Here is a 27,972-nt window from a genome sequence, read left to right on the forward strand (position 1 = left end):
CAAATAGCTCCTGAACCATTGAAGCGATTCACATGTGACGCCTAATAGTAAGAGCTTTTGTAACAGTATATCAGTATCCACCAAATCAAATGCTTTTTGTAGATCAACAAAGACTGACCCTGTGTATTGTCCCTGGTCCATTGCGTTTAACCAGTCGTCGGTCACCTTGACAAGCGCAGTACACGTTGAATGTTTCTTTCTGAAACCAGATTGGTGAGCAGATATAATATCGTTTACATTTAAGTGTTGAATGAGTTGTTTCTGTATCATTCTTTCAAGAAGCTTTGAGATGCATGGCAATAACGAAATGGGCCTATAATTATCTGGGTTATACTTGTCACCCTTCTTATGCAACGGTATAATTTTTGCTATTTTCCATACGTCAGGCACAACCCCATCTCTGATTGATTTATTTATCAAATATGTTATTGGTTTAATAATTTCATCAGCGGCTAACTTAAGAATAAATTGAGAAATACCATCTACTCCAACCGATTTTTTATTTGGGAATTTCCTTAATTCGTTTAATACCTCATCTTCGGTAACAAAAGAAAGTTTAAAATCTTGTTTTAGATTGGGCGATACTGGATTGTCCAGTCTAGAATTTACATCTTGCTCTGACGAATCATCATTCAAAGTGTCAACAGCGACATTTGCAAAATGGCTATTAAATTTGTTTGCTGTTTTCAAGACATCTCCTTCAATAATAGGAATAGACGATGAAGAGCGACTGTTAGGGACTATGGATGACAACAACGTCCAAGATTTACTACGATTTTGATTTCCAGTTAAATTTTCACAGTAATATTTACGTTTAGCTTTTCTAATTTCAGCTGTAACTTTATTCTTTAATTTCTTGTAATTTTTCCACAATTCACCATCTTGTTTTGACTTTGCTTTGTCTTTCGTTTTGTCCCTTTCATCCATAAGACTAAATATAGGTTCATCTATCCATGGCGAATGTTTCTTCCTTACTCGCTTTGTCTTTAACGGCATGTGTTTATCCACAACTTCCAACAGCAGCTCTTCCCATTTACACACAGCTTCATTCAACTCATCAATACGTTCTATAGCCTTCCAATTGTTATTTTGTAAGTCAGACTTAAATAGTTCATTATCAATCCCTTTTGATTTTCTAAAAGTAACATATTTTACAGAACTTTGTATCTGAGGAGATTTCCATATCAAATAACTCATGGAATGGTCGCTCAAACCATTATGAATTACACCAAATGACTTAACTTTTTCATCATAATTAGTTAACATGTGATCAACCAAAGAGGCACTATTGTTAGTTATTCTTGTATATTCGGCCGTATTGATCTGGTTCATACAATATATATCATTGATTTAAATATATTTCTTGGTTGCACCTTCTAATGGGATTTTCAAAGTATTACAGTTTATATCACCCATAACAATAATAGGAAAATTAAGACCATTGGCATACACTAAAAAGTCTTCATAATCAGTGAGTATCTCCGCTTTAGAATTCGGAGGTCTGTACCAATTAAAAAATACAATGGGACTGGCGTTTTTCTGCCGTATCAATAATGCAATTGCTTCCATTCGCGATAATGAACTATGTTTCAAAACTTCATATCCCAAGCTTTCATGAATATAAGTCAGTACACCTCCACCGTTTCTATTACGGTCCTTACGGATAACATATAGTGAGGTATCTGGATTTCACACTCGAATATATTGTCATCCAGTCTAGTTTCATTCAAAGCAAAAACATGTATCACATTTTCACACAAAATAGCCTTAATTTCATCATAATATTTTAAAAGACTAACAACATTCAGTTGTAAAAATTTTAAACCTTTACCGCATAGTTCATTATATTTCACACTTTTACTTGAAACAAGAGGATAGATGTTTGCCATACATTAAAACAAAGAAACACAAATATAACAAAAATATAATATAAATACTCCTTATAAAAGATAAAATATAATATCAACGATTCTGTATTGTGCACACCACAACAAGACGCATGAAGTTTAACCAACATTAATCATAACACGCAATTGATTAAGCCCCCGAAGAGAATTAAGGTTTAAAGCTGGGCGTAGAAAAGATAATTATAGGCCAGGAATTGCTCTGCAAGTCTTCATCGAATACAATCACATGCTCCCAATATAACCGGGAGGCAGTGAGAGACAATTATTTAGCATATAGTCCTGAGGGATAAAATGGATTGCCAACAGAATGTAATTGTATTGGAATAAGCTGGTACCAACAATGATTTAACAATATATATAAACGGAAAGTCATACTAAAGAAAGAGTCTAAGCACGATGGATTAACTTTAAACAAAGTGTAGAGAAAATTGGCATTTTTATTGCAGGAGGGGCATTTACGTGTGTATGTAGGGGAAGGCGATAGCCAAGATGTACTTCGGGGTTACCATCACTATTCCTTAAATGCATCATAATACATATTTAATAATATCTTTTATAGTTCATTTTTAAATCTATTTCTTGGCTCATATAATAAACATTTTCCCCGGCTTACAAATGAAAGAAACGTGGTAGCAAACCCTGGATTAACAAAGGTTTGATTATGAAAAACAAGAGAAAATGGTGTTCGTAAGGGACACTCCGCATCGACAGCTCTTCTTTAAAGTTTCCAACGCTATTGATTCCAACAAATATATATGATTAGATTATTTCTTGATTTAAGCAAATAAGGCAATTGATACTTTAATTAGATCGTGTTATTTTAATGAAAATATTATATGTTTACGGTATACGTGGCATTTTATGGCAACTAATTACTCATCAAATCGCTTTCAGTAATGGATGACACTAATCATTCTTCCTCAAAACCTTTTTGATGCGGAGTCGACCCCCAGGGTCCTATAGTATATGTTTTTAATTTATATCAATAATATCAGCAATTCATCTAAATTATTATAATTCATTCTATATTTCCTGATGAAACTAATGTGTTCATGTCCCACCACAATACTATTTCTTTTGAAAAATCTCTTCAACGATGAATTTAAAATCTGTATAATTGGTTGATCAGTAACCGACTAGCTAGGCCTAGTTCTTAATACAAAAAAGACACAATTTATGATTTCTATATTTTTGCCTTGACGATACCATACGCTCGATCGCGGCGACTCGATTCTCTCCAAGATCTTTCATTTTTACTTCTTTTTATTACTCTCGTTGTGTAATACCATATGTACAGTGTTTCGACTTGCATACAAGGAATTCCTAGATCTTTTTAAACGACAAAAGGTACGAACATATGTTATTTTGAATGATGCTTATGCAGCCTAATGTGATCAGGTGATCGTCGTTTTTATAACTGTCCCATGTGTAGACTTTTGTGGGTGTTCGTTTTTTCAATTCTTCTTCAGTAGCAGTACAGGCCAGGATGCGAATTTTTTTTCCGTACTCGAGAGGGCAAATACCCCATGTGCGCATGCGCGTGGACTTGTGATTTCTCCGCTACTTCCCATACGAAATGTACATGTATTCGCATGTACTGTGCACGATTCGCGTTCTACGAGTAAATGATGGCATAGTAGTCTTCAAACACAGACTCTGATTTGCCAGTTTGACAAAACAATTACGCATATATCGTGCGTAGCAATAGTACTAGTATTCAAGTCTGAGTAGTTGTATGATTCAGACATTTTAGTGCTTACAGAAATGCATCCCAAATTGAATAGCATGGTATAGTAGTCTGCAAGCACAGACGCTAATCGGACAGTTTGACAACATAGTGTCTTGAGTAGTGCTTTATATTCAAATATGTGTAGTTTTATGATTCAGACCCTACTGGTGCGTGTATTGGAAAGGCATCTCAACTTGCAGAGTGGCATAGTAGTGCGAGCATACTGGAGGGAGGGCTAGAGAGAGAGAGAGAGAGAGAGAAAGAGAGAGAGATATGGAGAGAGAGAGAGAGAGAGAGAGAAAGAGTGTGAGAGAGCAGTGGCACAATACATAGGCCTACCATGGGGTCTGGAATCATTAAACTACACAAACTTGCATAAAATCACTACTCATCAATACACAATATATTATTATGTCCTTGCAGACTACTATACTACACTCTACACATTGAGATGCATTTCTAACGCACGCACCAGTAGGGTCTGAATCATACATCTACGCAGACTTGAATAAAGTACTTCTCAGCACACTACTAGTATGTTGTCAAACTGTCAGATTAGCGTCTGTGCTTGCAGACTACTATACCATTCTATACAAGTTGGCGACTTGAATAAAGTACTTCTCAGCACACTACTAGTATGTTGTCAAACTGTCAGATTAGCGTCTGTGCTTGCAGACTACTATACCATTCTATACAAGTTGCAATGTATTTCCATATGCACTACTGGGTCTGAATCATACAACTACACAGACTTGAATAAGCACATCGCGACACATACGCATATTGATTTGTCAAACTGGCAAATCAGAGTCTGTGTTTGAAGACTACTATGCCATCGTTTACTCGTAGAACGCGAATCGTGCACAGTACATGCGAATACATGTACATTTCGTATGGGAAGTAGCAGAGAAATCATAAGTCCACGCGCATGCGCACATGGGATTTTTGCTCTCTCGAGTACGGAAAAAAAATTCGCGGCCAGGATAGCATACGAAGAGCGGCACTAGAGGTCGGGGGCGTGGTCAAGTCAAAATATACGTCACACTTCATGCATATTCATTATACAGCGCTCGCGATACAAACTCGAACACGTACGGTATGTAACAGCTGATTTATATTTTGCTCATCCCTAGCTTGATGTTGAGGATAGATGTCCAAAATACTTTGTTTAATCATAAAAGAGAAATTTTAATATGAATTTTAGTTCAGCCATTGATCAATCGGTTCAGTGACCATTACTTACAATGCAGGTTTTTAACAACAACAAGAATCTTTTTTTTTTCTTTTCTTTTTAGAATTAAAGAAAAAATACAAGTTCTAATAAAACAGATGGTTATGTATCCTTTGATGTCCCTACTGAGGTCCAGTATATTTACGTTTGCTCCTTTATTACTCAGCATGCATAACAATAGCTGGACACAAATATGTCCTGCAACTAGTAGTGTCCAGTATTATGTGATTAAGTGATGTGGGGACATTTTTGTATCATCTATGAAAATATGTTTAAGTGGTATACATTTGACATGTTCAGGATATAAATCTATGAGCTTCAGCGACCTGAATTCCTTTTGATGCTGTAGCACTGGAAAGGCAAAGTCAACCTCAGCCCTTAACCAAAACCAAAAAATGAGTTTGTATGTATTCAAGTTTCCATCGAATAACATATAATATTCAAATCCATGAACAAGTTATAGTATTGGTTATCTGTTCATTTCAACAATTCATGTCATAGTGAAAATAATCAGTTACTAGGGCCTGACTATGAAGTTGTAAAAAGCAAAGGGAAATATGTCAGAGCAAATAAATATGATTTTTTTTTTAAATTGAACCAAACCCTTCATAGTTTCATTGAGCGCTGTTAAAGATGATTCCTTTTTTGATGTGATTTCAAGATTATACTCCTCATGTCTTTGTAAAGTTTGTTTTGACTGACAACCGACAAGTATTCAACTCGTGCTTATTATCGATGTAGTCAACACATTGCATCAGTAAGTGTTTCAGTATCTCATATATTTTATATGCATTTCTTAGTTGTTTTTTTAAAAAATAAAAAATATAATGATAGTCAAATTGGTAATTACGTGTTGTAAGTTGAGGTTTAAGAGTTTAGACAAATATATATAAAAAATATCACTGAAAACAAAATAGATATAAATATAAATATATATTAAGAAATATATAGCCCATAAATTCATTTTAGCATGAGCTATTGAAAAGCCCAAATACGTCGTCAGAAAGATGATACTGTCATTCTTTCTGCTCTCGATTATATTTTAACCCAACCCTGCACACAAGATGGTGAATAATTGTGTGGTTTTTGTTTTGTTTTGTTTTGGGTTGTAATATTTTGTACGGCCAGCCATAAGAACTTGGGGGGGGGGGGGGGGGGGAGCTAACATAATAAAGGGAAAATAGATTACTTATTCTTTTGTGAAATACTTGATATTGGATACTTGATATTTTATATTGTCAGACTGGGCATATTATGTTTGATACTAAAGTCATTTGCTGAAAAAGTTAAATTTGTACAATCCAATACTGTATGTGGTATCACAGGCAGGGGCGGCGATTTCTTTTCATGACCGGGGGGGGGGGGACGAAATGTAAGAGACGGGGGAGCAGTGGCGTATATATTGAACAAAAACGGGGGGGGGGGGGGGAATCCGCATCCCCACTCTAACATTGTACATGCAGGCCTCGCGGAACGTTTTTCATAGAGGGGGAGGCTAAAGTATTTTATTAGGTAGAGCAAATGGAGCATAGCAAGTGGAGCGTAAAGTGGCGTGTGGTCCAGGGGCGTAGGCCCATGAAGCTCAGGGGTTTTAGGCATTTAATAACGGTCAGATGAGCATCCAGGGGCTCGTCTTAGAGCCCCTGGTGGGGTCCAGGGGCGTAGGCCCATGAAGCTCAGGGGTTTTAGGCATTTAATAACGGTCAGATGAGCAAACAGGGGCCAGCCATAGGACCCTTGGTGGGGTCCAGGGGGCAGAGCCCCCAGAAGCTCAGGGAAAAACCATTCCATTTCAGCAACATTTGTAAATCACTGGTATCGAGTTAGAAATAAATCAAGTTTTAATTTTATTAGGGGGCAACTGCCCCCCAAGCCCCCCTCCTCATCATTACGCCAAGGCGAGAAGGCAAAGTGAACGAGAGGGGTAGAGGATACGGAAGTGACTATCCCCTCACAGGTTTTTGAAGTTTTGTTGTATTAACAAATTACATACTCTAATTAGCAAAAGAATAGTATAAAAACAAGCAATATACCTTTTTCACACTTCACTTTTCTAGAATATTTACTGTACACTTTAGAGAATATTATGCGAGGGAGCGTAGCTCCGGAGCGAGAAGATTTTTGCATTTTTATTTGTCTATAAACGCTGCACTCTATACACTTTTTTTCTCACTTTTTCAATTTTTCAGGGAGGGACGATCCCCCCCCCCCTAAAAAAAAATGAGAGGGGGACGTGTCCCCCCGTCCCCCCGGGATCGCCGCCCCTGATCACAGGGTTTGTAGCATATTTATAATTTTTTTCTGATCCAATCTTTGAAAGAAAACAAACTTTTAATTAAAAACTAGTTCTGTGGTAAAGCACATTCTATTTTTTATCAGGTCACAGTTTTTTTCTTCCAGTGTAAATTTGAGTTGATGGAGAAGTTTGTTAACAAAATCTTTGTTAAGTACATAAAAAAATAACGTTCATCGGTTCAGTCTAGAAACTCCATACATAATCTATGCGATACATTACCATTTTATAATGTGAACTTAATGGCAATATAATAACACTCAACCAAGCAGAATATTTGTTTGTGATCTTTATTATTTAGGTTGTTGAAATTGATTTACATGTAAATGTTTATGTAGTTGAATGTTTAAAATGAGCAAAAATTAAGTGGGAACAAAACTTTAAAACATGATCTTATCCAGTTTTATGAAATGAATGGTTAGAACGCAGTTTTTTAGAAGATACTACAGTAAATTATGACCATACACAACAGGTTATAGGAGCAGAACGAGAGGTCAGGGGCAGAACTAGAGGTCGTATGAGCGGCACTATAGCGGTCGGGTCTGTGATATAAAGAACACATTAATAAAGGGGCAGAACTAGAGGTCGTATGAGCGGCACTAGTGGTCGGGTCTGTGATATAAAGAACACATTAATAAAGGAGCAGAACTAGAGGTCGTATGAGCGGCACTAGCGGTCGGGTCTGTGATATAAAGAACACATTAATAAAGGGGCAGAACTAGAGGTCGTATGAGCGGCACTAGTGGTCGGGTCTGTGATATAAAGAACACATTAATAAAGGAGCAGAACTAGAGGTCGTATGAGCGGCACTAGCGGTCGGGTCTGTGATATAAAGAACACATTAATAAAGGGGCAGAACTAGAGGTCGTATGAGCGGCACTATAGCGGTCGGGTCTGTGATATAAAGAACACATTAATAAAGGAGCAGAACTAGAGGTCGTATGAGCGGCACTAGCGGTCGGGTCTGTGATATAAAGAACACATTAATAAAGGAGCGGAACTTGGGTGTTTCTTTAGATCTTCTACAGGTGCCCTTTTCATTTCTTAATTTCCAACTTTCTTCATATTTACTAGTATAGACATGGGTGTCGATCCCGGGGGGGGGGGATGCATCCCCCCCCCAATAATTCACTCTCAAAAAAACAAAAAAAATTAAGAGAAAAATTAGTGATGAGAGCCCGATGAGAGTAGTTAATGTTGTTAAGTTGTTTCCGTTCACCCTTTTTAAAATTCACGTCATTGTATCTTTATTGGTGTTTTTTTCACTCATTTTATTTCTTGATATTCCCTAAAACATTTTTGGAGAAAGATTATTATGTCACAACTTATTTTTTGTTTTATTAAAAAGCTGATACAGGCCTATGTCACTTGCGTTCTGGTGGGGGGCTTGGGGGCGCTAGCCCCCCAAATAAGAACGAATCTTCTTTCTCTAATAATTTATTGAAACGTCAAAGCTTTCGCGCTTCGCGCGGGAGGGCGAGGGGAATTGCACTCAGACAAGGACACAACGAATCGTCTTCTTTCTCTAATAAGTTAATGAAATGTCAAAGCTTCCGCGCGGGAGGTGGGGGGATTGAATTCAGACAAGGGTTAAAAGTCGAGAATGGTACAACGAATCGTCTTCTTTTTCTAATAATCGAATGAAACGTGAAAGCTTCCGCGCTACGCGTGGGATGGGCGAAAATGATTTCAGACGTGAATTAAGAGTAATAATCAAATGTAACGTCAAAGCTTCCGCGCTTCGTGCGGGAGGGCGAGGGGAATTGCACTCAGACAAGGACACAACGAATCGTCTTCTTTCTCTAATAAGTTAATGAAACGTCAAAGCTTCCGCGCGGGAGGTGGGGGGATTGAATTCAGACAAGGGTTAAAAGTCGAGAATGGTACAACGAATCGTCTTCTTTTTCTAATAATCGAATGAAACGTGAAAGCTTCCGCGCTACGCGTGGGATGGGCGAAAATGATTTCAGACGTGAATTAAGAGTAATAATCAAATGTAACGTCAAAGCTTCCGCGCTTCGTGCGGGAGGGCGGGGGGAATTGCACTCAGACAAGGACTTCGCGAGGCTTGGGGAGGGGGTGCAACCCGCCACACACTTCTACCTCTTGGTTGCTTTGATCCATTGCCGAAAATATTTTGGCACCTATCACCCCCCCCCCCCCCCAACCACGGATACAAATCGACACCCTTGAGTATAGAGTTGTTTATTTTTAAAACATGTAAATCCGATTAATATGTTAAAAATGTCCCCACATCACAATTAATATCACCATCACATTTTACCTATCAATTTATGTTAATTGTTTTAAAATGTAAAGGCTCAAAATCTAAATATTACGAGAAAAGGAAATGAAATGCTTTGTCCATTCTCTCTTTGTTACCTTTTTTTACCCACTCATCCATGTAAGTTCGATTTGTTTTATGTATGATGTGAAATATACTGAAGTTTCCATTATCATTATTGTTAATTTATTCCTTGAACTAATATGTGATCGTTTCCATATTAATGTACATGTATTTGTAATTTCTCTTTATTGAACTTTGTAATCTTTGCAATATATTGAAGTTACCATTATCATCATTGTTAATTTATTCCTTAAACTAATATGTGATCGTTCCATATTGATGTACATGATTATTTGTAATTTCTCTTTATTTCTTTGAACTTTGTAATCTTTGTTTGTATCAGTCGCCGACTGTTTTAACATTGAATTTTGACACAATAAACCGAAATGAATGAATGAATGAATGAATCACAAGGGGAACATTATTTTATGACAAAATATGACTAAATTTGAGAGCACCGGTAATCGTTTTCATTGTATTTGGTCGAATGAGGATCTGAGAAGTACATGCATGCCGCACTGGCATTATGACTAGTATTATGTCGCGTTTGTATTACGCGCGCGCTGTATAATGAATATGCATGAAGTGTGACGTATCCTTTGACTCGGCCACGCCCCGACCTCTAGTGCCGCTCTTCGTATGCTATCCTACAGGCCACCGTCAGGTGTATTGTCGTACTGTTGAGGTACAGTGCAGATGTGTGTACAATGTCTGATAATAGCTAGGTACAGTTGACTGAGTGCGTGTGCATCAGTGTCTAGTTTCTAGACTAGACTCTAGTCTAGAGTCTAGTCAGAGTGAAATCCAAGAGAAGAGGGCACTATAGTCTAGTTAGGTATGTGACTATCGCGCACATGGCTTGGTTTCAGCGCGCCCGGCAGCGTTATTTTTTTATGCGGCACAGATTGGGGCATGGCGCGTGTTAAACCTATGGGAAGTACGTTCTTTCCCTTCTGAATAGTGTCTGCACGTACGTGAGACTAGTCATGTTCGCTAGCGCATTAGCGCTGCGAAGAAGTTTGTATATCCATCGCGAACTATGTGTTTAGATAACATTCCTCTTTGTTTAAGTTTTATTGACTAATTATTGTGATGTTCTCCTTATTGACGTGCTGCCTCCTCTTCAGATTTCCAATTTGATTTTAATTGTTGATGTAATGATTTTCCATGCGGTAGTGGATTACATGTAACACTATTAAAAACAGACCTCTACTACTTATACTGTCTAGTATACGCACACGACCAGTATTAGTCTGTAAATCAAGACCCCTTTTAAAAAAAAGCCCCAATCTGTGCCGCATAAAAAAATAACGCCGCCCGGCAGCGGTTTCACGCCCAATACGAGTTACTCTGCAGGGTTCCTCTTTGATTGCGTGTGGAAACGGCGGTTTCTCGCCAGATTTGGCTTGCTTGTCTGATGATGTCATTGGAAAAAATTTCCTTTCGCCTCGACTTCGAATTTTCAGAAACGGACATGTGAAAGTGCATTTTTGTTCAAGTCAAAGTTCAATGTCATCTTTACCATCGTAATCTTCCCTGAAGATAAGTTTTAATAGTTCTAAAACTAATTTAATTAGTTTATTTATACATTTTTCTCGTTACTTGATGAATATAAATCAAATCGGAACATACAATCATTGTTTTTTTACTTCCTCAAAATTGATTGTCAGGAAATTACGGAAATTTGTCTGTCTTTTTGTGGCAGTGAGTTCATTAACGACTAATTAGCTAATTAATTTGCTAATTGCTAATTACTAATAAATTATAGAAGGGTCTATAGTACATCAAATAATACAATATTGGTTTTCTTCCCCTATCACATGTTCTTTCCTTAAGGTTTTATCTAGAAAAATGAATAATTTTTACATTTTTGATAAGACCATCCTTTATATTGGTCATGGTCGGTCACAGATTTTGAGAGGTCTCAATGGTAAAACAATGGCGATAATTAAAAATCATAACTCGCTAAATATTTGTCCTAGAGCTATGGTTTATATACCATTTTAAATGGTTTTTCAAGCCCTTTCCAATGATATAAGATACTATGTAATCCCACAATTTTTATTTTTTTAGTCACATTTTTTTAGGCCTACAGACTGTAGACCAGGCCTTCTCAACTGGCGGCGCTTGCGGTCAGTCGGAGTGGCGCGCGACTGTTGCAACAACAAAACAAAAAACAGAAAGAAAGAAAATATAAATTTTAGAATTAAATACTCAGCTAAATCAAAAAGTTGCAGTTGAATTTGAGCCAAAAATGCCTATTTAACAAACAGGGAGAAAAGGGAATTTATTGTTTTTTACCATTTTATACGAATCTAATCTATAAGGTCTGAACAACAAATAAGCTTACGATGGGATACCAATTTTAACATTGCCAATCTCTGGAAACAACTTGTTTTTGTTTGTTTGATTTTCACTTTATTTTGACATTTTCCGTGTTTATTGCACACAAAAAACTACATATAAGTATACCTCCAGTGTAATTGTACCCAGGAATTGTACTAATTTGTTCACATCAATATGAAATTAATATGATTGATTATATTGTGGAATGAAAGAGTGTTAGAAATGCCCCATTTTGGGCCTTTAGAAAGCACTAATTCCACCATCTTCAGGGGGCTCCGACCCCTGCTACCCCCGTTAGGGCTTCACCCCTGGACCCCACCCATTTTCGGCTCAGTCGCTACGCTCCCTCGCAGAACAGTCAACACTTCAACTACAAATTCTTTTCGTTTTGGCACTTCTAATAAACTAGTTGAGAAGGCCTGCTGTAGACCATGTAGACACTTGTGTACTTTACTCTTTAGTCTTTGCTTTCGTATCCATTTTTGACCCGTAACTCTGGCGTGAAGATAGCCTACTAGTACTAAAACATACTAAAAAATCAACTTAGTCTAATCATCATCAATTGACTTGTTCACATAATGGTCATGATATCAAGCCGTTATATTTCTTACCCCTTTCATGTTAATTTTTCCTAAAAAATGAAGACATGATAATTGATATAGCTAGGCCCTACACTTTCTCACACATGACAATGCAATGGCATACCGTACCAACAAAGGGGCGTGGGCGTGCGAGCATGCGTGAAGTTATTGACTGTAATTTCAGATTCTCATTAAATTCAAGTGAGTAGTCCACTTTATGACGATGACCATTATAACGGTCGATACCTTCGTCGGTACGGTATGCGATTGTCTAAAGTGATGAGAAGGGGTTAGGCATAGTGATGTACTAATGTAGCCTGGATGGTTGAGCCAAAAGGCAATAGTACAGCGGATAAGCTCCCAATATAATGAAAATTGTGCACTTTTTGAGAACAGCATGAAACTTCTAGCATAGTTAGTTTAGACCATAAGATTTATTTTCAGATGTGGAGGGAAGTCAGATTTGACCTCTGATGGCCCTGAGAGGTCAAATCCAAAATGGCCGCTATTCCTCATGGTCTAATGTACAAACACACTTAACTTTTGAACCAAATAGTCCAGAAAAACATTTAAGGTGTCATTTCCAACTAACTTGGGGATGCCAATTCATTTGGTAATACTTTTGAGATCGCTTGAACTTAGGGTTTTGCATTTAGGTCAAGGTCATGGTCAAAATTGACTAAAAAATAGCAAGTTTTGAATGGTTACAAAAAGTTTTCCCATTTCTTTGTCATTTGTTCTCTCCTATGTTCTCAAATTTCTTTAGGAATTTACGCACCTTAATCCCTTTCAGTGAGTTTATGTCACATTTTGATTTGACCTCTGATGACCCTGAGAGGTCAAATAAAAAATGGCCGCCAGTCCGCCGCATGGTCTAATAATTGTACAAACACGCTCAACTCATGAACCAAATAGTCCAGAAAAGCGTTTAAGGTGTCATTTTCAACTAACCTGGGGATGCCAATTCATTTTGGTAATAATTTTGAGATCGCCAGAACTCGGGGCTTTGCATTTAGGTCAAGGTCAAGGTCAAAATTGATTAAAACATAGCAAGTTTTGAATAGTTACAAAATGTTTTCCCATTTTTTTGTCCCCTTATGTTCTCAAATTTCTTTAGGAGTGGTTCCCCTGCATAGTCACCCACCTTAATCCCTTTCAGTTAGTTTATTTCACATTTCGATTTGACCTCTGATGACCCTAAGAGGTCAAATAAGAAATGGCGCCAGTCCGCAGCATGGTCTAATAATTGTACAAACACGCTTAACTCTTGAACCAAATAGTCCAGCAAAACGTTTAAGGTGTCATTTCCCACTAACTTTGGGATGCCAATTCAATTGGTAATACTTTTTAGTACACCAGAACTCGATCAGGGCTTTTGCATTAAGTCAAGGTAAAAGTTTTGAATGTTTACAAAAAGTTTTCCCATTTTTTTGTCCCCTTATGTTCTCAAATTTCTTTAGGAGTGGTTCCCCTGCATAGTCTCCATCGTAATCAGTTAGTTTATTTCACTAATTATAGCACCAAACCATTATTTGTCTTGTAACTGACCATTTGCATATAGCATGGTCAGTGGGCAGCTAGCAGCGCTCAAAATACACGGGGGCGGTGGGCGATTCGCCCCGTGAGCTACATAATCGCCCCCATCAGGTTGCTCACGGGGGCGATTGCAAAATTAAAAATCGCCCCGGTGGAATTATAAAATAAAGATTATCTTTTCTGTTATAACTTTAACACAATATTGAGTTTCAATTTTCAAACCTTAAACCAATGAAATGGAACTAAGATTAGCGTGCAAGATTTCTCGTATTATGAGTAGGCCTATTACCGATTTAGCTCGCAGTGCAGTGCCGCCGTCAGCAGTGGTTATAGGCCTACTGCGCCTTTAGTAGCGGTGCGTGTGCACGCTGCCGCGCCATGTCTGCTGGAGCTGGAGGCGATCGCGCAAGGGCAGAAACATGGTCATGGCCTGGAGAAGTTTTTCGTTGTCAGCAAATAATGAACCTCGACCAGTAAATCAATATTAGGGACTTTTAGATTTGCACGATGAGAACGTGGCTGCAACGTGTGACCTCCTTTTAAGGCACGGTCAGTGCTTAAAAGGACGTCACATATGTGACTGCCAGTGCCTTAAAAGGACGTAACACGTCCACGTCCACGCAAATCTAAAAGTCCCTTTTGAGGAGAAGAGGAAGACCAAAATGTCGTGGAATGATATGGTAACATGGGCAGATCTACGGGGGGGGGGGGGGGGGGGGGGGGGGGGTTAGGGGGTTTAACCCCCTCCTCCCACCCCCGGCCCCTTTGTGCTGCCAAGTGAAAATGTGATATTAAAACGGGGGGGGGGGGGGGGGGGGGGAGGGGGATGCTGGAGAGGAGGACTACTAATCTATTTTTTTTTTTTCAGGGGGCGGGGGGAAGTGAAGCGCCGTTTTAGCATGACTTTCTTTTTAACTCTTACTTTCACCTATCTCAGATAATCCTAAGTTTTTGGTTGCTGCTTTATATGTAGTTGATAATGGATGATTAAAATAAAGAGAGAGAGAGAGAGAGAGAGAACCACCATCATTTTGCAATGGTTCAGGGTTCGTGTAATGTACATTTGAAACCATTTCTTAGCGTCTCAACCCTAAAAAAATAGCAAAACTATTTTTGAGGAAAAGCATTATACTGAATTAAATAAAGAATAATAGCTTTATATTGGATCATACTAATACTGATACGGGCTAAAGACAATGTGGTATTTGTATAGAGGTATTCCAAAATGACATTCTGATAATCAACATTTGTTCTGGTATCATAATGTATATACACATAATACAACTGATCTTTATGATTTCTTAACGTGACATAGCTTCTTCTCCCTCTGCAAACAAAACAGAAAACAAGGTTATTTAATAAAAGGACCATGCGACAAATAATCATTGTGATTCAAATTGATGCAAGGATTTTTTTGAATAAGCAATGCTTTTCACCAGAATCTTCTTTGTAAAAACGACTTTTACAAATCTCAGCCATGCAATTCTGCCACTGTGCTGGAAGATCACTTTGAGATTAGGAGAAGTGTATTATGTAATGGGTATTTCAAATTGAATGGAACGTCTCAACTCAGTAAGCATGGCTGAGATTTGTAAAAGTTGTTTTTACAAAGAAGATTCGGGTGAATAGCAGTGCTTATTCAAACAAATATTCGCATCAATTTGAATCACAATCATTATTTGTCTCTTAATCCCTTTTAATGACCTTGTTTTCTTTTTCGTTTGCAAGGGGAGAAGAAGATATGTCACGTTAAAGACATCATAAAGATCAGTGTTGTATGCGTATATATTATATACATAGGCCAGTAACAGCTATGTAGCTTGTAAATTTGTAAGAGGGAAAATGCTGATTGAAATGATAATGAAAAAATAGCAAATAATTGAGGAGTATCATAGGTACCAATTCAATGGATATTTGTATAAAAAAGAGCCCCCGTCAGTAATAAAAGAGCCCCCGTGAGCCTTCTCACGGGGGCTCTTTGTTCTGGCGATCTCTTAGTATTACGTAATGAATTGGCATCCCCAAGTTAGTTGGAAATGACACCTTAAACGTTTTTCTAGATTATTTGGTTCAAGTTCACGTTTATACATTAGACCATGCGGACTGGCTGCCATTTTGGATTTGACCTCTCAGGGTCATCAGAGGTCACATCAAACTGTGAAATAAACTAACTGAAAAGGATTAAGGTGGAGGACTCTGCAGGTGAACCATTCCTAAATAAATTTGAGAACAAATGACAAATAAATGAGATTTAACCTTTTGTAACTATTCAAAACTTGCTATTTTTAGTCAATTTTGACCTTGACCTTGACCTAAATGCAAAACCCTGAGTTCAGGTGATCTTAAAAGTATTACCAAATGAATTGGCATCCCCAAGTTAGTTGGAAATGACACCTTAAACGTTTTTCTGGTGTATTTGGTTCAAAAGTTAAGCGTGTTTGTACATTAGACCATGCGGACAAGCGGCCATTTTGGATTTGACCTCTCAGGGTCATCAGAGGTCAAATCTGACTTCCCTCCACATCTGAAAATAAATCTTATGGTGAAAGCAAACTATGCTGGAAGTTTCATGCTTTTCTCAAAAAGTGCACAATTTTCTTGCTAAGCCGCTGCACTACAAGGGGGGGGGGGGGGGGTGCAACTTAAGGGGATTTACAGAACTCGGGAGTATATCACCTACTTTGTTTGAAGGGGTTTTATTAACTATGTACAGTGTCAGTGAGTAAAATTGTTTTAGGGTGATGAGAAGGGGTTGGGCAAAATCATGTAGACTGGATGGTCAAGGGCTGGCAGGGGAGGAGGGGAATCCCCCCCCCCCGTCCCCCCCCCCCCCCGGCATCCTGGCAACATGACTATGCCCTCCCCCTTCTCATCACCCTAAAACTATCCTACCCACTGTTCATAATTGATAAAACCCGTTCAAACCAAGTAGGAAATACATACTCATATTATCCCCTTTTGAAAGCAGGCCATTGAAAAAGTAGGTCTGGAGATTCAATAGCCAGACCAGTGTGTCACTTTGAAACCTGTGCGTGACAACCACTCAACGTATAGGGTCTATGCATGTAGAGGTGTTGACTGAAGGTACATGTAGGAACCATAAATAATAAAATACACTGAAGTGTAGGATAACCCTCCATTGATGTTTCAGCATGATTTTTGTGTATTTCACAGAGTGAAATGTGTTTTTGTGGTAACTCGATCTATACTATAGTCTAGACCGGAAGTTTCACTCTCTGATATCTACAGTTATTTCGCTCAGACTATGTCTGGCTCCACTTTGGGAAGGTTGACATACCTATGTCAAGTTTTATTCAAGAATTTCCCATTCCAGAAGGTTATTTCTATCTAGATCTCTCCACACTCTCATGCTGACTCTGTCACATTTTTTTGCTTAATTTGCTTTTTCTTGCAGGCACTTTTCTAACTAACTTAGAAAGTTAGAATAGACAGAAAAATCCTCACTCTCGCGTAAATCGCAGCATACAGATTCAAACGGATGATAAGAGGATCAATGGCAATGGCTCTGACCCCTACCTTAAGATCTCGCTTACAAGGGTGTCTTGTAGGTGCTGTGTCGGGTGACTGCCTTGGAGCTCCGTACGAAATATGTGGTGTTCCCCCAAAAGATACCTTCGGATCACTGACAACATTCTTCGAGCAGATTGGAACAGAGATCAAAGAAAAAGGTACACATATAAATTTATTCCCATTGTTGGATTCTCCCTTTATCCACCCTCCCCCCCCCCTCTTTCTCCTCTCTCTGCTTCTGTCTTGCTTGTCTATCTCTTCATCACTTACTGTATATTTCTCATTCTTCCTCTGTCACTTTCTCTCTCTCCCCTGCCTCTCTCTCATCCTGTTTTCCTATCTTATCCTCTCTCCCTCTGTCTTTCTGACTCTCTCCACTTTTCTTTCCTCTCACTTTTCTTTCCTCTCACTCCCCCCTCTTTTCTACTTCTCCTCTGCTCTTTATACCCTTCATCATCTCCATGTCTTATTTTTGATAGGTGATTTGGTAGTTAGAATGTGTGTCGATGAATAGGTTGTTAAAGACTGAGATTACCATTTAACTAATTAACATCCTTAAGATGAGTCTTTGTTAAACCATTTACTGGCATATGTCATTGATCGATTTCAGTCATCATCTTGCGTCTTGTAAAATGGACTACTAATGATATTTATGACAAGCAAATCAGATGTTTTGTCACTCATCATTGATTTTTTTTTTTTTTAAACTGCCGTTAAGGTTGGAACATGAAATATGGAAATTCCAAACCCTTTTGGTTCAGGAGGTCAGTAGCTTTTTAGTCAAAGCACAACAAAATATACCAGATAAATGAATAGAAAGGGCAAGAGTTTCTGCACATATTTTGCCCATTTTTGTTGTGTGACCACATTGCATTTGACGAAATTTTTCAGCTTCTTGACCAACTTTCTACCCACATTTAGCCCCCCCCTCCCCCCGAAAAAAAAATGTAATGAAAGGGATAAATTTGAGTATTTTTGACAAGTGAATCTGTGAAACTTGCTATATTTGACATGGAATACTTCTCTATCATTCCTTTTTTCTGTTCTTATTTCTGAGAACTGAGAAGCATAGTTCAGACAATCTGTTTGATTTTTGTTAATGATTCGTTAAGATAGGATCTTTGTGACTACATGTATATCAAAGTAAGTGATGTTCCACTTGCATTATATTAAGTAATTATTTGAATGGAGGAAATAAGTCAAATGTGAGATGGTTCACATTATTTTTCTCTATTTTTTTAATTTACCAATTAAGATTACTTTCGATACACTGATGATACAGCAATGTGTCGCTGCATAGCTGAGTCGCTCATTGAGAATAAGGGGAATTTAAACAGCGAGGATCTTGCTAAAAAGTAAGTTTTTACAGATTAAAAATAATTAATTAATTATAATTTGAAAGAATTTCAGCCATTTGATAAATATTGGTTAAAAAATTGGAGTTCTTCTGATGTTTTGTTTTGTTTGTCTGACATCATATCACAATATTTGAAGAATATTCTATTGGCTAATTTGCCATCCTTATTCCACATCCAACTTTAGCTAGCTGAATAAACATGGCCAAAAGAGGTGTGGATATTATATAAATCTTGTCAAAATTTCTGCTACATAAACAGAAACTTAAACAGCAGTGTATTCACTAAATGGTTTGATTTATTTGTGGAAACATGTGTTGCGCACATAACTGATTCTATTGTTGTGTAGTCCATACATCACTTTTCTTTACATCCATGGTTTAACATGTACATTGACAATAGACCATTTTTGTAATGGAACTAAATTCAATGCTTACGTCTTTCTGAAGTGCCTACATACAAATATTTTGTTCATCTGTAATGAATAATTGTATTTCAATGAAATTAGTCAGAACGCAATATGCAAACATATTACGTGTTGTTAGGTAGGGCTATAACCATAATGTTTGTCCTACCTGGCAACAACTAATGTATGCAGGTCGCATACTGACAATCAAAATATAGTTATTCGTAACAGATGAATGAAATAATTTGTATTGAGGCACTTCACAAAGACGTATGCATGAGATCCGGTTACTTTACAAAATCTATTTGGGCAGGATTAATTTTGTTTCTTTTCTATTAGTACAGCAGCATATAGCAGGACAATTTTGCACTCAAAGTTGCACTTAAAAATGTGTCTTAATAATGCAAAAAGGAATGATTTTTGGTGGAAAATGTTCTTGAAAATATGCTAAAGAGGGGGTAATTTTTTATTTTGCTAATGACCATGCGTGAAACCTTTTGAATATGAAGTAATGGGATATCTCTCTTTCTCTTTCTCTTTCTCTTTCTTAGGTTTGGGATAGAGTACACCCATGCACCCAACAGAGGTTATGGAGCTAACGTTATCTCTGTACTAAAGGCATTCAACAAAGACCTAGATGATGTTTTTGAACCGGCGAGGATGCAGTTCAAGGGCTCTGGTTCCTATGGAAACGGAGGAGCCATGAGAGTGGCCCCTGTTGCGCTGTGCCCTGAAGCTGATTTTGACAAAATGATTGAGGTACGGGAATATGTCTGAAGAAATGAAAGGCTTAAAGATAAAGTTGAGTTCTGGTCATGCGATTGCATTGTGAAAGAAAAAGTGTGGAATGGATCAGAAAAAGTTGATCATGTAGCATGTACATGTACTGCAAGGCACTTGAGTCATCAAAATCAAAATAAAATTGGCCCAGTCTTAGTAAAGTAACAAGCACTGTACACAGAAAGATGTATATGGGACTACACAAATGGTGTCGGGCCTACTTTTTCTACCAAAATTGTTTGGCAAATTTATGACATTTATTTGTTATCTTGAACATTCAGTGTAAGTTTTGTTTGATTCTGTGAGAATTCATTTTCTTTTTTTACCAGAACTCAAATTTATCTTTAATTGCATGAATGAGTACCCCATCATGCATCTTACTTTGTATAAGGGTTAGGGTTAGAGTTGCGATTAGGGTTAGGGTTGTGATTAGCGTTAGCGTTAGAGTAAGAAGTAAGATAAGGGTTAGAGTTAGAGCTATTGTTAGGGTTATGGTTTATTAGAGTTAGGATTAAGATTAGGATTAGGGATAATATAGGGTTATGTTTGGGATTAGGTTCAGGGTTACATGCAGGCCCTAGAGTCATGCATGCAGGGTAATAGGGTTACTTGTGTACTGGGGTATTCTCCAGTTGTTCCAAATGAAGATGAGCCAAACAGCTTTAAAAAAACAATCTTTTCACTTGAAAAGTCAACAGGAGAAAAACTTCAGCATTAGCTTCCTTAAACTGCTTGGAGTCCCAACAATTGCATATTGAATTAAACCTTCTACTTGAAAAAAAGGTATTTTAATGACTGAAAAGCACCCCCATAGACTTTTGTAACCCTCCCCCTTCTGATCTTAAAGGTATAGACCAGTTTTGGAAACGCCCCCACTCTCAAAAAATGAAATGGAAGCTTTTATTGCCAATCGTGTGAGAGAACATGTTGTGACTAATACACGATGATACAAATATTGCCGGGAAACCGACTACTAATTGATATATTTGGTAACTTATCATGTCGATCTGGCCTGGATAGATATCGCAAATGCACTTTTACATTGAACATTCGGGCATATATTTCTGCTTTTTTGCAAATTTAGGTTTAAGTAATGCCATCTAGACTTCTGAAGGCAATATTTAAAAAATATTGAATGGATATTTTGCACCCAAAACCCTTGAACCGCAATTTTACCACTACCGGTCTATGGCTTTAATTCACATCCCACGTCCTCATCTCCATGCAGGCCGCAAGGCAGAGCGCTCTTCTGACTCATAGCAACTTCAATGGTTACTGTGGTACCATCCTTCAGTGCTGTGCAGTCCACCTGGCGTTGCACTCTGACCCCGCGACCTTTGACACGGATGCTTTCATCGACAGACTTCTGGAAGTGATGGAGAAAGAAGAAGCTCCAGGTTCTCCTGCAGCTAAAGTGTCCAGGTAAGCCATACCCCCCCCCAAAAAAAAAAAGTTTGAAAATAGTATTGATGTTAGAAAAATAGAAAATGCATATGTTGTTTCCCTGAATTGATTTTAATATAATAAGTAGGAATAGAATTGAGAGTATGGGACAATCTGCTGCTACAGTACGAGTAGACGTCATCTGCTGTGCTGAGAAATGCTTTTCCAGTTAAAACAGCTTGGTAACATATGTTCTTAATGACAGCCCCAAGACCATCACAAACCCTCTTGCCATGACATGTTTCAATGAAATTTCTCTCCAACTTTATATTTTGGATGCTTACGTCTGCAAAAGCTGACCTGGCCTTGTATTGGGCTGCACAGCCATCGGTCCACTCATACAACTTTCTTACCTCGATTGACTGGCCTACTTGTGTGGGCTTTATCCTGGAATTCCCTGACCAGGCAAGCATCGTGTTTGAGATCGTCACTCACTCTTATTATTATTACTATTATCGCTTATTTCACTCTCCTGATCTCACCATCAATTTCTTTGTCATAATAAAACATCTTGGGACGGAGGGTGACCTGATTCTGATCGAAAAAGGCTGTTAGGAATTTTATTTTGAAAACGTCAGGAATAGTTTTCACTGAAATTCGTAACAGCCGCTGCTTCGCCCTCTTCCAGTTTACTGATGCACTGACACATCTGTTCATGCTGCCATCCAGCTCGAAACACATGTGCAGGATATTGCAAAGGATCATCGTCCAGGTCATCAAGGAGACCAAGGAGAGATGTCTCATGTGACTTACATGACATGCATGTTTTGACATTATCCTTCTTTTGAATCTTTATGTACTCCCATTCGAACCAATGTAGAGGTTCATCACGATATAATTTGGACAAGAGTGATTCAAATGTTGGTTTCAGGTTGCTAGTTCCACAGTGTGGACACTCTCTTTGAAGGCAATTCGCAGTGAGATTGTGACATGTAGTAAGAGTTGAAAGTTCTTTTTTGGTGATGTTAGTGAATGTGGCAACCTGGATCATCCTTGCCAACTTTCTGTAAGAAGGTCTTCAGGTACCCGTTTCACAAAGCCTTTTTTCAATGACAAATGACAAAAATCAATGACAAATCTGCTGATAACCAATCAGAAGCAAGGATTTCAGTAGCTTAAGACAACAACTGTCATTTGTGACTGATGACAAGTTTTTGTGAAGCGCCCCTCAGGGCATCGACTTTCAATTTTACATTACAGCATATCTTGCATAGACATGTTCGTCTATTTGTTTCTGAGACTTTCCTCACTTGCTGTGGCTTGAGGCTTTTGAAAGTGCTGAAGCCCACCTGTACATCCGGAAAGTGTTGCTTATATTCTCTATAATTAAGCATCTCCGAGGGTCATCACCATGACATGCTTTTGGACTGCTACTTTTTCACCTTGCTTATCTGTAACATGAATCACTTCTCGCTTACTTGGTACTTCTCTGCTGACTTCAGGTCGAAGATAGAAGTCGGATATCTCCCGACGTATTTCATCGCTTACTCTATCTTTTCTTTTCTTCCGTGCTGTGTCACAGGCTTTCCACTAGCTTGGAACATTTGGCAGCCGTTTTCGTAGCCTGAAGTATCGTTGAAGCACAAGGCGAGTACCTGCAATGTGTTTCAGAGCTGAATATGCACGAGCCTTTGATTTACTGCTTGAACCTGATGGCTTTTTTTCGGCAAGAGATTCATCCAGTACACCAATGAGAGCTTCACCAAACTCATTCTTTTTCTTCTGTTCATTGCTGACTATGATGTTTTTTCTTGACAGGTAGTTTGACACTCTGGGGCTATCTAGCAGCTTCTCTACAACTTGCCCCCTTCTTGTTGGCGTATTAGCAGAGATGCCAACCAGTATTAAATCGTATTTAGTATTTAGTACGATAATAAGAGTGAAATACGATAATATCACCTCTTAAAATACGACTTTTCAACAACAACAACAAAAAAAAAACAAAAAAAATTGCCGTCTCCAGGTGATATGCAGTACGAGCGGTCATTTTTTTTTTTTTTTTTTTTTTTAACCCATAAAAACAGCGGAATCGCATAGAAACATACACAAGTAAACCCCTGCAAACCCAAATACACTTTGCTTTACAACTTTCTCATTCAATTTTAATTTAAGAGCAAACATTTTACTTGACCGTACTTAGGCCTACCAGTAAAACATTTTTCTGAAATTCTACTGGCCCGGGGCCGACGGGCCAGTGGTAGTGTCAAATTTTCGTGAAAATATGATTTTTCTCTCCAAAATCTGATTTTTTTGTTTCAAGAGGTTGGCATCTCTGTATTAGGAAGAATGCGCTTAGCATTTCTCACAGCTCTCCTTGTTGACCAGCACGCTGGGCTTGCTGCATTGCCGGGTGTTGTTGTTTGCATCAAAGTGGCATCAGATGAAAGGTCTTCATTTGTGTTCGATGTACTTGGTTGTAGCTGGACTCTTAATCTCCAATTCCTAACCCTTTTTGTGTTGTTTGCTTTCTGGAGCTTGTCCATTGCTGTTGTTTCTGCTGAATCTTTCATTTTTGTTAGCTGCTTCCTTATGCTCGCTCACTTGTTTTTTTAGCTTAGATATCTTCCTCCTTTAATATGGAAAACTCAACACGCTGACGATAAAGAAAAAGCTCATCTATTCGCTTGCGCTCGATTTCTGCGAAGCTGCAAAATTATCCTCAACAACTTGAAGCTTCTTGAGGACCTTGTCGACAGAATTATGTAGCATCTGCTCAGATCTGTCGGTCATGGCTTTTAACCTTTACTGTACTGGGGGGGGGGGGGCCTGGGAGGCCCCCCCCCTCGACATTTTCGGAGATTGCGCCGCAACCGCTTGGAATTTTGAATTGTCGATTCATGACTTTTTTCCCTCAAGTCTTACGCACATTTTGATACCATTTTCGTAAAAATCGGATATACCTGTAAGGCGTTACATAACAATTAGTATTTGCATAAATTATCATTATTAATTGCATTAAAATAACTTTTTTGTGTTAGAAAAGAAGTTTCATATGAATAATGAGTTTCAACATTCAAAAAGTGGAGTTTGACACGTTTTCTGTAAAATGCATAAAATTAGCGCATTTTGCATAATTAATTAGGCTAACGACAAAAATTTGCATATTCGGAAAAAAATAATTATACCATCTTGTTCCTTACGTAAATATCTACAAACATGCAAATTTTCGTGTTCATCGGACAATCGACGGCCGAGATCATAGGGGGGGGGGGGGCCTCCCAGGCCCCCCCCCCCCCCCAGTCAGTGGGTGCTCAAAATAGCCCAGTACAGTAAGGGTTAAAAGACTTTCAAAATTTGGTGGTAGCTGAGGCAGGGAGGTATCCGGGGTGATGTCCGTGGTAGGCTTCAATTTGCCTAGCGTAGGATCCTCATACGTGTGGCTGCTGAAGAAATCCTTGGTGCGGTCCGTTGCACTCTCGTATACAGCCTTGCTAGAGGTATTCCGTGTATTTGATTCCATAGTCGGTGATGTGTCATAGGGTGGGTCCGCTTTCACCTTCGTTGGCTGCTTCTCCGCATTTCTCACACTTTTCCTGGTTCCTGATTGACTCATTGTGTCCAAGATTATGATATTACCTCTAGTGATGATGAAATAATATGCTGATGATGACAAAATAACAATTTCTGTAGTTTTCGAGTCCCTTTTCTTAGAAAATATGTGACAAAATTTAGAGACCATAAAATACTGTGTCTTATTCCAAGGCGTTGTGGCGTGCGTCTGTAATCCAGCTAACAATGGAAGTTACAAAATGATTCAGCCGATGACGCAGGTTCAAAACTGAGTCACGTCTTTCGGATGGTGACGTTTAAAGGTTGATCCCCAGACGTAAATAATCATATATGATTGATATACATGTCTGTAAAAACCCAATACACACACACACACACACACAAGGGCGCCATATATTGGAGTCGCTATTGTCCAGTTTACTTTCTATATATTTCTTGGTACCTGACTCTTGCTTCAATGTTTTCCAGGCCAAACAATGATTCTACTGCAGGTGGGACCCAGAGCGGAGAATATTGCAGAAGATTGAGATTATTCAAACCTCTCCTAGAGGAAGATGCTGATATCAAGAAAGTAGCAGCTGAACTAGGTAAACTATGATTCATTCTTTGCTTTATTTCTCGTTATGATCTTTAGAAAATATTTTTTCCTTCAATAATAAAGTATCAAATCAGGTAAGTTCTGTAGATTTGTGACCACGAGTTGTACGTCCCTTGAGAAACCAATGCCAGGCATAGTTAGAGGAACTAATGTATTGGCATTAAAGGCCTGCCATAGTTAAGTCCAACTTAAAGTCGATCTTAGTCTTTATGAAACACCCCCCTGTATTGCATTTATCGAATGTATGGTATTAAGAATAATCTCTGTTTGTGTCGTCTTCTTCTGTAGGTAATGAAATCTCGGCTCACAAGAGCGTACCGGCAGCCATCTATTCCTTCCTGCGCTGCCGGACACCGGTGGAAGGCATCTCTTCTTCCAACGCTCTGGAGCGCACCATACTCTATGCCATCTCGTTGGACGGTGACACCGATACAATCGCTTCCATGGCGGGTGCCATCGCCGGGGCGTTCTACGGCGTTGAACCGATCTCCGCCGATTGGAGGACCATGTGTGAGGGAACGGATGTAGCGATTCGGCAGGCCGATGCCATCTATGATATTCACTTTTTATGAAATTTCTTGAATTTGTAATACAGTCAAACCTGTCTATAGCGACCACCCAAGGGAAACACAAAAAGTGGTCTTTGTAGAAAGGTGGTCTTTGTAGACAGGTTCCTTTAGGAGAAACCATTTTCAAGGTGCAGGTGCTGGTGCTGTATGTAGCAGTTGAGTAAAATGAGGATATTGAATGATGAATGTGAATATTTATGTGAATATATTAATTTGGAGTATGGGATTCATAAGATTGAATGATAGTTTTTTTTAGAGTGGCTTTCAAGGAGTATATGGTCGAACAAGATTTAATATTGTCTGAAAGATTATTCCAGATGTCTGGACCATGATGACGAATTGATTTAGAGGCAATTAACAGTCTTGGGTTTGTGAGATGAAAGTTTCCGGATATGCGAGTTGGGTAGGTATGGACGGAGCTATTGAACTTAAACATGTCATCAAAAGACGAAGGGAGCAGATTATTAATATACTTAAACATAATGATAGCTATTTGAATAGTATATAAGTCGGCAATTTTTAGTGCTTTTTGTTTAAAAAATAAAGGATCGGTGAGGGCCAAGTAATGCGATCCTGTACAAATGCGAATTGCTCTCCTTGTACTTTAAAAATAGGAGACAGCTTTGTAGAACCACAACTAGCCCAAACAACGTTACAGTAGGTTATATATGGGAGTACTAACGAATTATACACTAATAAAAATAAAGTTTTATGAGGTAAAATAAATCTTAACTTGGAAATTATTCCAATACTTTTTGAGATACTTATTATAAGAATAATCTCTGTTTGTGTCGTCTTCTTCTGTAGGTAATGAAATCTCGACTCACAAGAGCCAAGTAAAAGATTAAAGGGTGAGATGTGTTGTTCCAGCCATGATTTTTTGACCACATTACGGGTGTGTAGAGCCCTATGGGAAGATTCAGCTTTACAGGAATTTTAGAGTTTGACTATCAATCGCAGACACACATGTTCTACATGTGTAGTGCATGATGATGTCGTTTGAATTTCCAGGCCAATAGGGTAGATTCAAAATTAACAGCTCCATCTAGTGACACCAGTATTAAGTTGATTTTATGTGATGCATTGTGGGGAAAAGTCCACAAAATACATGTATCAGCCAGTGACCAAAACATCGCTAGTGCCTTTCCTGTCAAGTTGTGCGTAACCCTTCTTCTGCTTGTTGAGGCTTCTAGATGCATATATACGGCATGGGCCTCCTCTCTCTAGTTCCGTTAACATGTCAGATAACAGCACCTACCCGATATGGTAAAGGATCTGCGCTAAATTCCACTTCCTGAGTTGAATCGTATTGAACTAGCAGTCTATCCTTGCTGATGGAATTCTTCCTTGCTTGGAATGCTTGCTCACATTCCTCAAAGTAGCACCACAAAATTATGGGTGAAGATGTTGGATTTTTAGGTTTAAACCTTACCATGTGTGCACATTTATAACAAGAGTAATCATAAAAGCACATCGATAGCTAGGTAAATGGTCCTGGTAGGACCCATGTGTCAGTTAAGTTCAAGTTCAAGGTTTATTTATCTTTCTTTCATATTAAACACACATTACAAATATGACATGAATAAAACAAGTTGAGAGAATATGGCGTCACAATAGAAAGATGAGATGACCTTGGTTGAAAGCAAGGCTTTTCAGAATTCAGGTCCCTCATGAGTAGCTTATGAGTCACAGTTTGGCAATATCTGCCTCGCATGTAACCAGTTTCTTGATGAAACCACCATGTGAGTCCTTGATGCAAGCAAAGATGCAGCCATCAATGCTCCACGCCCTCAAGACTTTCTACGAGCGA

The 27,972-nt window shown here is 38.5% G+C and overlaps 1 protein-coding gene across 2 annotated transcripts; it reads left to right on the forward strand.

The window, feature by feature from the left end:
• The first annotated feature begins 151 nt into the window (after nucleotides 1–151).
• On the forward strand, nucleotides 152–26,938 carry LOC584075 (ADP-ribose glycohydrolase ARH3). Of its 2 annotated transcripts, none has more exons than XM_030985743.1 (7): nucleotides 152–213; nucleotides 17,386–17,659; nucleotides 18,757–18,856; nucleotides 19,814–20,021; nucleotides 21,271–21,464; nucleotides 25,464–25,582; nucleotides 25,882–26,935. In XM_030985743.1, the coding sequence occupies exons 2-7, from the start codon at nucleotides 17,470–17,472 to the stop codon at nucleotides 26,163–26,165; spliced, it is 1,095 nt and encodes a 364-aa protein (XP_030841603.1). In that variant the 5' UTR covers nucleotides 152–213; nucleotides 17,386–17,469; the 3' UTR covers nucleotides 26,166–26,935. The 2 variants fall into 2 exon arrangements, with proteins under 2 accessions (XP_030841603.1, XP_030841602.1); XM_030985742.1 differs by lacking the exon at nucleotides 152–213 and adding an exon at nucleotides 3,109–3,254 and having other exon boundaries at nucleotides 25,882–26,938.
• Nucleotides 26,939–27,972: the final 1,034 nt, after the last annotated feature.

Source organism: Strongylocentrotus purpuratus, unplaced genomic scaffold, assembly GCF_000002235.5.
Source record: "Strongylocentrotus purpuratus isolate Spur 01 unplaced genomic scaffold, Spur_5.0 spur5_scaffold_15, whole genome shotgun sequence".
Classification (NCBI taxonomy): domain Eukaryota; kingdom Metazoa; phylum Echinodermata; class Echinoidea; order Camarodonta; family Strongylocentrotidae; genus Strongylocentrotus; species Strongylocentrotus purpuratus.